The sequence below is a fragment of the Sinohyriopsis cumingii genome, chromosome 14 (assembly GCF_028554795.1).
Source record: "Sinohyriopsis cumingii isolate HCF-2022 chromosome 14, ASM2855479v2, whole genome shotgun sequence".
Taxonomy (NCBI): Eukaryota; Metazoa; Mollusca; class Bivalvia; order Unionida; family Unionidae; genus Sinohyriopsis; species Sinohyriopsis cumingii.
Window position 1 is genome coordinate 105849784 of NC_142974.1, and position 11376 is coordinate 105861159.

General features: G+C 32.6%; 1 protein-coding gene across 1 annotated transcript in view; it reads right to left on the minus strand.

The window, feature by feature from the left end:
* Nucleotides 1-11172, minus strand: part of LOC149784557 (uncharacterized) — an 86216-nt gene extending 75044 nt beyond the window's left edge. The window contains exons 1-3 of the mRNA XM_089933007.1: nt 11044-11172; nt 7714-7844; nt 4737-4899 (exon numbers count right to left, since the gene is read on the minus strand). Coding sequence (XP_089789133.1) covers nt 4737-4809 — 73 coding nt within the window. The 5' untranslated portion in view covers nt 4810-4899; nt 7714-7844; nt 11044-11172. The remainder of the gene's footprint in view (nt 1-4736; nt 4900-7713; nt 7845-11043) is intronic.
* Between the last annotated feature and the right edge of the window lie 204 nt (nt 11173-11376).

An 11376-nucleotide genomic window follows, 5' to 3' on the forward strand; every position in this document is an offset into this window, starting at 1 on the left:
TATCAAAAATATTTGTGAAAAGCACTGTTGTACTTCTCTTTTTTCTTTATTCTATTAATCATGTTTATTAGCTGCCAGAAAAATGAAATTCTATGGCAGATAAAAGGTCAGTACACTTTCTGTTTTCAAAACTATACACACGTTTTGCCAGCGTTTTGGTTTGCTTTGATTTGTTGTTCTAAGGCATAGCAGACATAAATATGTTATTTAATTCAGAGGTAGTTGGGGTAAAGTATATTGGATGAGTTCAGGCAGATCAACTCAATTCCATGATTACTGACTCGGATGAAGATTTTGTAAGGTGGAGACAAGTTGGTTAAAGTTTTCAGAGCCTGATAAGCTATAAATGGTGGCCAGATAACAGGTAGATGAAGAAATTAATAGCTGGATTAATACATAAATAGATACATAAATAAATAAATAAATAAACAAAAAAAATGTAAAAAATAAAAATTAAATTTTTATAATATACCAGTAGATTGATCAGTAACAAATAATAGTCCAGTTACGCTGATATAGTGATATCTGATATTTATAAAATATTTTCTAATATGATATCAACTAAGAAAATTTATGACATTTTATTTTGCCATACCAAAATTAATGTATATTATATATCTGAATTTATTATATTAGAAAAATGAAATCATTTATGATAATTTACATCTGATATATATTCTCGCAAATTAATTAATTAATTGTGTAATATCAATAATTGAATATTTTATATCAAATCTTTTTCATAATATTGATAACTAACCTAATTGTGTAACCATAGTTGTGCTTTGCATATATAAAGCATTAAATAACTAGTTACACTGATTTAAAGGTGACAAGTGGCCTCATGTGTATTTTGATATTGAGTGAATGGTTCTATAAACTCTGTGGTGATTGCAGTTTCAAAAATATGTCCATCTATACCTTTGTTTTCACCCAGCAAGCCAAAGGAAATTAAGCATGGAGTAGCAAGGAATATAATGTGAAATTGTACAGTTCATTCCCGTTAAAATTGTCTAAAATTGGTAGTTTGTATATGAAATTGAATCCTTAGGTAACTTTCAAATACATCTAGAAATGTCTAGATGTGATGTGATTTGGATTTTTAATGTAGCTTTAAAAAAAATTCAGTCATTTTGCTACGATGTCTGCAATGTGGCAGTATATAGTGATGTCTAGCACTGGGGCATCATGCCGCAGACATGTAGCATGCTGTCCCACCCAGTCACATTATCCTGACACCAAGACAACCAGTCCTAACACTAACCTCTTAATGCTGAGTGCCAAGCGAGGCAGATGTTAGTACCATTTTTGTAAGTCTCTGGTATGACTCAGCCAGGATTGAACCCATGACTTCCTGCTTCTGAGGTGGATGATCTAACCACAAGACCACCGGAGCAGGGAAATGTCCAGAAATCCTCTGCTTAAAATATGCTCACACCTGGACCACTTGTGTTTAAAGAAAACATTCGAGTTCCTAGACTTTACATTTTTAAACAGATGTAGCACTTCTTTATTTCTTACTAGGGTATTTCCGCATCACTCATTAAAGAAAACATAAATCCATGTCCTGCCCCTTTACTATAGCAGTATTTTGGATATAAAAAATATAAAAAAATATAAATGATATAAATGAAAAAATGATGCATTCCTAGACAATAACAATCTTCATTTTGCATTTAGTATGGCAGAAACTAAAGTGTAAAATATGTGTTATAATAATCACCCATAATTGTAACGTGATAAATTTTAATATTATTAAAGAGTTGATGTAAATATTTCATGAGTTTAACATAAAAACAACAATCTGAGGAGGGACCTTGAGTAGGCGAGTGGTCTAAAGTGCTCTCCGTTATGGATCACTGCCATCTCACCTCTGTCTTGTAGGTTCGAGTCTCGGATTCGGCCAATGTGGGTATGTGAGAAAGCTTGCCAGTAGCTTCTCGAGGGTTGTGGTTCTTTCCGGGGTTTTTCCCGGGATCTTCCTCCACCATTAATACTGGCCGCCATGTATAGCCTATCATGTGCTGAAAAATGGCATTAAACCCTACAACAAGAGCAACAACAACAATCTGAGGATTAGGTGATAATGTGTATTTGTTTACAAGTTTGGATGGGATAAGGGTGTGGTTAAAGATAGTTATGTTACAGAATAACATACAATATCACAAAATTGTTGATATGTGAATTTTTAACCAGAAAGGATATAATGCAGTGAAGATAAATATATTACATTTAGTGATGAAAACAATAAAATAGGCAATGTCAGCCCTAAGAGAAAGATTTATGGCATTGAAATAAATAGTGTCAACCCCAATAGCATAGCACAATTGTTAGAATCCACTCTGATCGCAAGGTTGATAACACTGAAATAAGCAGCGTCAGCTATGATAATCAGATAGTTAATAATGAAATATGTAGCGTCTATTTAGATAGATATTATTGTTAACATTATATGGTAAGAAGGAATGTGTTATGCTTTTGATGCAGATACACATCAAGATCTCACATCAAATGTAAAATTAGAAATGGACTCGTGGACCAAAAGAAAACATTCTGTTAAAATAAACTGCTGTAACAAAATATAAAGATAATAGTACTAATAAGGAGCTTACTTAGAGTTTTGGAAATACAACACTTTCCTAAAAGATAACATGTTAAATCAAAAGGATGTGATCACATAAATGTATCGCTAATTTGTCTTGATCTCACGGCTACAAATGAAAATGACAGTAATGCCCCGATCGTCATAGTTTAACACTTTGACGAAATTACAAGAGAGACCATCTGTCAAGGAAGACGTGATTTTTTGGGTTTAATGCATTTAGGCTTTACATGGCGGCCAGAATACTTGATGGAGGAAGAACCAGAGAACACCTGGAAGAATCACTGATCCAGGGAAAGCTACTGTCATGCTTTGTCACTTAGCTATGTTGACTTAACTGATACTCTAACCCACATGGACAGAGGGAAAATGTGAGTGACCACTAAAGGCGAGCTCATTAGACCATGACGTTTCCAGAGGCTAAGTTAAGGAGGATTATTGATAAAAACTATTTCCAAGATAGCCAGTAAGGTGGCCATTCGGCATGTGCAAGCTACACCATTTTCATTTAGGACCAACTAAATATCAGAAGGTGCCTTTCCCTGAAGACCATCTCTTTAGTATCAGTATTTTTAAACAGTAACCAGGGCATCCATATTGGATGTCAGGTTGCCACTATTTCAATAAAGGACCAAAGAGACATTATAATTCATCCTCTAGTGAAAAGTCTAGTGAAAAGTCAGTACTGATATCCCATCCATTCAGAAAGAGTAACAATAAGATTTTCTGATTTTTTATTTTTAAATTGGCTACGGTGAGGTCTGTACCTGAAATAACAAACTTGTGTTAAAAAGCGGGCCCCCGGCAGATAATATACAACAGCCTATCCTATAAATTATCTTAGACTATGACCATGAACGCTGTAAAACCTTATCTACTACACATAAAACTGGTGTTACTCCCCTCCAAAAACAAGTCAATATAAAGCAACAAAACACAACAATTAATTTTTAAGTATCCAAGCAAGTTGGCAATATATATGATGTAACGCAAACAAATATGATATTGGTGATTTGCATGTATGAATTGAGCAAAAACTACGCCACTGTATTTAGCAAATCATTAAACAATAACACAACAAATTTTGCATTTATGGGAACTGAAATAATGTGCATACCTGTCCATTCTTTTTGTATTTCTATTATGTTCAGCAAATGAAAACCTAAATACTGTCATAAATTATTATCGTATTCTTGAAGAATACGCTCGTACAAATGGAACTATACTTTTGACTTGACAATGTACGAACTGTCCTGGTTTTAACCTTCTCAAAAGTATCCACAACGAACAGTTTTGTTTTCCTTTTTCATAAATAATACAAAATATCAAAAAGGATATAATAATACTGTAACTTTATTGTCAGCAAAATGAAAACTAAAAATAATACCTATGATGATAATCCAATTTATGAGAGGCAAAGACACTCAGTTTGTTTTCGGTATTTTGTTGATAATGTCTTTTGTTATCTTTTTTCAACTTTGAGCATCACCTTTTGATGATATTTAATAAAAAGCACCTTAAACAATACTCAAGAATGTAATCTGCTAACATTTCTCAAAAATTTACTAAAAGATTTTCTTCAGTATAAATTCACTAGAAGATTTCAGTATATGTATCAATTCACAACAAGGTGTTCTTAAGCATCAATTCACAACACGATGTTCTTAAGCATCAATTCACAACAAGATTTATTTATGTATGTATTAATTTACTATAACATTTATATAAGTACATGTATATGTATCAATTCACAACAAGATTTATTTACCTATATGTAATAATTTACTATAAGATTTATATAAGTATATGTATCAATTCACCACAAGATTTATCTATGTATATGTAATAATTTACTATAAGATTTATATAAGTACATGTATCAATTCACCACATGATTTATTTATGTATATGTATTAATTTACTATAAGATTTATGTAAGTATATGTATCAATTCACCACATGATTTATTTATGTATATGTATTAATGTACTATAAGATTTATATAAGTATATGTATCAATTCACAACAAGATGTTCTTAAGCATCAATTAACTACAAGATTTCATTATGTGTCGAACACCATGTACATGTATCGTGTTAGTAAATAGCAACAAGGTTATGTATCTATCAGATACCTTGTATTTCTAGTTCCAGTGTCTCATCTTCAACCAGACTGCAATTACCGCCTTGTGATCTTGTTGAGGCCATTGTGTAGTTTTAAAAGACGGTGGACCAAGGCATGTTGGCTCCTGGTGGACTTTGCTGTCAACCTAACATATTGCAGATGTTAGGATTGGGCTGCAAAAGATGGAGAACAACATCCAGCCAAAATACATCGCCATAACTATTATTTAATTTAGGAATTATTGCAGAAATATCAGTATGTGTGTAATAATATTCATTATTAAGCACTAGAAAATAAGACTTGAATGTTTGCTTACAGACATCACATACATTTTTAACATTCAATATAAATATTAACTGTGCATGTGCAAATTGAAATCTTGTGCATTATTGCTTTGCCATCTATTTAACTAGTAAAAATAAAATAATAATATTTATAACCTTTACTTTATAATTAAACCATTCAGTATCAAGTAATTAGAGAAAAATTAAAAATTGAGAAATTGGTCCAGTGGTTCTGCATCTCCAGTCCATTGCCCTTGGTACAACTTGTCAATCAATCTGAAGGTTTCAATTACGAGCAGAGTGTGATTTTTCTTGTATCTTTGAGAGACTGGATGAGATGAGCTAGATTATGAATACTAATTCTGCATATTACTAAAACATTCTAGCATGTGATTGGCTTAGCTCGTGAACACAACAGAGGCTTTATTTTTCTGATTGGTATTAGCTACTATATTGTAATGACTTTGTAAACATAAATAACTGTTTGATTATACTCTCATTACCTGAAATACACCGTAGTTACAAAAAATCTGTTTGTTATTAAATAATCTACATTTATATTCATTAGTAACCTTTATTAAAATGACTTTTTGTTCATTGGTATTTGTTATTAAATAATCTACATTTATATTCCTTAGTATCATTTAATTAAATGATTTACTCTTTGTTCATTGGTATTTGTTATTAAATAATCTACATTTATGTTATTAGTAACCTTTATTAAAATGACTTTTTGTTCATTGGTATTTGTTATTACAAGAAATACTTTTTGCTCATTGGTACCATTTATTAAAATGAACACATCATTTGTCAACGGGATTATTTATTAGAACTTACAAAATTTGTCACGACTATTAATTGTGTTGAATTCCTTTTATGATTTTCAGTAAGCTTTCACATAAAATTATATCATTTAAACTATAACCCAATCAACATAAAAGTGTGTGTGTGTGTATGTTGTGTGTGTGTGTGTGTGTGTGTGTGTGTGTGATTTGGATTTTTAACGTAGCTTTAACAATGTTTCAGTCATATCGCTACAATGTCTGCAGTGTGACAGTTTATAGTGACGTCTAGCAGTCGGGCATCATGCCGCAGACATGTAGCATGATGTCCCACCCAGTCACAATATCATGACACCAGGCCAACCAGTCCTAACACTAACCTGTTAATGCTGAGCGCCAAGCGAGGCAACTGTTGGTACCATTTTTGTAAGTCTTTGATATGACTAAAAACTCTAACAAGATCATGTTGTTATTAATAATCATAATAAACATGTACATCACTCCAACAAATACTAATCTTAACTATAAAAGTACATCACTGTCATAAATTATCACGTTAAGTTTCAACATAAATCATTGTAATAAATAATAATAATGGACAGAAATCATGTTAAACAAAAAAGCAAATCATGGTAATATAACAGTCCAACAATCTGAGAAAAAAATTTATTCTGATAAGCAATCATAATAAAAAATGTAAGCTGCTCATCTCATCCTCTTTAGTCTAAAACTGAATGACTTTATTGAATGATCCAGTTCGCATAACTGTATAAATTCTAATTAATGAAAACATTAAACATCAAAGTGAATCATTCTAAATATAACCATATCAAACAAACAAACAAGTGAATCATTTAAAAAAGAAAAACAACGAGCATACATATAGGTAATTCTAATAAACAACCCTAATTTACATTAATTTAGCTGGTTCTAATAAATAACCCTAATCAACCAAAAAGTAAATCAATCGTATAAATGATGAAAAACTATACAAATAATACTTCTAATCAATAATTGTACTAGCTCACTGTAGTAATTTAGTTCAACATAAAAAGTAGGTTACTCAGCAAAAAAGCATAAGAAACATTTTAGTAAGTGATTCTAATAAATATTGAAAATAAATCTAAAAGTAAATCATTTTAATAAATCCTCCAAAGAAATAAGCAACAGGAAAATAAATAATTCTAAAAAAGACCCTTAACATAAAACAAACAATTGTAATAAATAGTCATAATTAACAGTTTTAAGTCATTCTTGCAAATAATCTAGTTAAGCATAAAGAAATAAATCAAATACAAAAATAAATAAGTAAATTAGTCTAAATAATAATCAGAATAAATATAACAGAATATGACTATAATACATAATCGTATTAAGTATAACAGCAAATCATTCTACTAAATTATCAAGTCAAAAAGTTCATAATTTTATCAAATAATCATAATGAACGTCACAGTAGATAATGATAATAAATATTTATGTTAACATGATAGTAAATCATTCTCATAAGTATTTTTCCTCAATACAGCTGTAACGATTGTAATAATGATTATGTTCTACGTAAGCCAAATAACTATAATATATAATTTTCTTTCTCCTAGAAGTAAATCAATCTAATAAATGATTACGTTCAATAATCCAGTTTTGATATAACACTAAATCATCGCAATTAAAAAGCCTAATTAAATTCATTTTTGTCAAAAATGCCTCTAAGTAATTGATCTAAATCTACTCTTGAGCATACAAATTAACCATAGTAATAAAACAATTTTAAGAATCTTCTGAAAAGCGCGCGCGCGTGTGTGTGTGTGTGTGTGTGTGTGTGATTTTGGATTATTAACGTAGCTTTAACAATTTTTCAGTCATTTCACTATCATGTATGCAGTGTGGCAGTTTATATCCAACCAGTCCTAACACAAACCTCTTAATGCTGAGTTCAAAGCGAGACATCTGCTTGTACCATTTTTATAAGTCTAAATGACTCGGCCGGGGTTCGAACCCGCAACCTCTGGCATCCGGGCGGACCATTTAAGCACTTAGGCCACCAGAACTCTGAAACATAAAAGTATATCATTTTAGTAAATACATCTGAAAAACATAACATGAAATCGGTTTAATTAATGATCATAAAAAGATATAATTTGCTCATTTTAGCAAATAATGTGTGATAAGTTGTATTATCATTAACTCAGCAGTATATCCGTCTAATAATGACATAATTTACTCATTTTAAAAAATAATGTGTGATAAGTTGTATTATCATTAACTCAGCAGTATATCCGTCTAATAATGACAGAATTTACTCATTTTAATAAATAATGTGTGATAAAGTTGTATTATCATTAACTCAGCGGTATATCCGTCTAATAATGACATAATTTACTCGTTTTAACAAAAACATGTGTGATAAAGTTGTATTATCATTAACTCAGTAGTATATCTGTCTGCAGATTGCATTTTTAATAACTTTTAAAATTTCTTCATTCCTTTCTGCAACCATTTCTGCAACCGCTTCTTCTGCAACGACCAAGACCACCCCTCTATGACGCCTCTTGAGATACCGTCACCACTGCCACTGATATTGCCTCTACAGATGTTACAACTAAATTAACTGAGTTTAATTGTCATACACATTCTCGTGTCGACGGCTGTTCCAAACTTTGACACAAGGGATATTCTACACTCAATGAGGCTGTGAGCACGTTCTTTAGACACGTGCCATCTTGTGGACAAGAGACCTATTACTATTATTATTAGTATTAATTAGCAAGCGGAATCATATATAACCAGTGACACAGTTCGTTGAGTGATATGTTATATATTACAAATGGCGACATCCACAGTGTCCCGATCATTTGAATCACATTTGAAAGGCAAAATCTTTGAATAATCTTAAAAGCGGCATACTTGTTGTCTACGGAGGTTTCTATGATGACGCCCAATAATTTTACATATGCACATTTTTTCTGTTGCTTCTGCTCCAATTTCTTTCCACTAATTTGTCAGTAAAATACCACCACTTCTACTCCGATTTTATTCCACTACTTTGTCTTGAGATTACCAACACTCCTTGTCTATTTTTTCCTCCTATTTTGTCTCTAGAAAGCTATTACTCCAACTCCTAGTTCCCTCTACTCTGTCTCTAGAATAACACCACTACTATTCCCATTATTTTCCACTATGTTTTTCTTCGGAATACCACCACTCCAATTCCCATTTATTTTGACTTCTATGTCTTTAGAATACCACCGTTCCACTAATGTTTCTACGAATACCACCACTCCTACTTTCATTTCCTTCGACTATCTTGTCTTCAGACTACCCTCATTCCTACTTTCATTTCTTTCTGCTACTTTCACTTTAGAATACCATGAATCCTAATCTCATTTCTTCCACTACTTTGTCTTTAGAATACTACCACACCAACTCCCATTTCATTCACAACACTGTCTTCAGAATACCATCATTCATAATCCCATTTCTTTCTGCAACTTTGTCTTTAAAATATCACCACTTCCACTTCCATTTCTTTCCACTACTCAATCTTTAGAATAACACCACCTCTATTTCCTTTTCTTTCCACCATTTTATCCTTAGGATACCACCACTTCTACTCCTATTATTTTTGTGTGACTACTTTGATTTCAGCAATATATCACTATCTTCATTCCTATTTATTTCCACCAATTTGTTTAGAATACCACGATTCCTATTTCCATTTCTTTCCACTAATTTGTCTTTAAAATGCGACAACTCCTACTCCAATGTTTCCACTACTTCATCTTTACAATACCACCATCCATATTCCCAATTCTTTCGACTACTCTGTCTTTAGATTAATACCACTTTCTTTCCCATTTCTTTCCACTATTCTGTCTTTAGTACACCAGTATTTCCATTTCTGTCCATTACTCTCTCTTGAGAACACAACCACTCATATTTCCATTCCTTTTCACTATTTTGTCTTTAGAATACCACCTTTCCACTCCCATTTCTTTCCACTACTCTGTCTTTAGTATATCACCACATCTATTTCCATTTATAGAAAACTAGTCTATATATAGAATACCGAACGCTCCGGTGGCCTAGTGGTTAGAGCGTCCGCCTCGGATGCGGGAGATCGTGGGTTCTATCCCCGGCCGAGTCATACCAAAGACTTACAAAAACGGTACTAACAGCTGCCTCGCTTGGCGCTCAGCATTAAGAGGTTAGTGTTAGGACTGGTCGGCCCGGTGTCAGGATAATGTGACTGGGTGGGACATCATGCTACATGTCTGCGGCATGATGCTCCAGTGCTAGACATCACTATAAACTGCCACATTGCAGACATCGTAGCGATATGACTGAAAAATTGTTAAAGCTACGTTAAAAATCCAAATCACAACAACAACATATATAGAATACCACAACTACTAGTCCCATTCCTCTCCACTACTGTGTCTCTAAAATACCACCACCAGCATAATTACTACTACCCTACATGGAAATTGCCTTGCTCAAATGTTGCCATGTCAACATGAAATACAGGGTTCTAGGCCAGCTTACTAAGTAAGCGTGAAAGTAATGTGTTGTATTGTATTGTGTTGTCAAAGAAAATATGATATATGATTAATATTCATTTTAGCTAGCACATACTATTCAGTGTCATAAAATGTGCTGAGTATTATAAACTGTACGCTTAGTATATTTGATTCAGCCAAACTTCTTGACGTTAACACGTGCGTAATTATTGACGTCGCCGATAACAGCGGTATTGATCAATGCTGATACTGATGCACATCAGGTATGAGGCGATGATGATGATGATGATGATCATGATGATGAACGGTAATACTAATAAAACTATTACAAAACTGCTATTTACTATACAGACACATATGGAGCTTCACATCAAGCATCCACTTCTAACTGACAGGGAATTACAGCGACACCTTAAAGATTTGATATGTTCTGTTGACATTCTATTCTCGTGAAAATAGGTTTAGACTTTAATAATATATCCGTAAATCCTTCCCAAATATTCAGGTATATACGTTAATACTGTCTGGTTATCCTTGTAGTTGTAGAGGGTCACAAGCACAATTAGAAAACTATTTACCTGTACAAAGGTGTTTTTTTCTCTTTGCATTGTAAATACGTTGGCCGATTGCGGCCATCATACATTTCATATACACTAGTTTGACCAGGTATGAATTCAAGCAGTTGTGAATGTAAATGATATGTATGAAAACGTCTATAGCTAGACACATACCTGCAAAATACATCGACTTGATTGTAGTCTCATACTGTGAACACAGGTAATGTACACGTGAATTTGTACAGTTTCGTAATTATTTAAAGAAGACTTACACGTACAAAATTTATATAAATCCCTCAAAATGTAAGCTTCCCGAATTTACAACAGGTATGCTCCTGTTTTCTATGCAAATTCAGGTTGCTATAAACAAGCCAACCAATCACTGCAAGAATTACCGATGCGTGTACCAGCCAGCTAGGTTATGAATAGGTTACCTTACCTGGATGATTATGTTACTGTAAACGACTACTTCAAGGACTTTTCGAGGATCAGACGATTTATATAGCA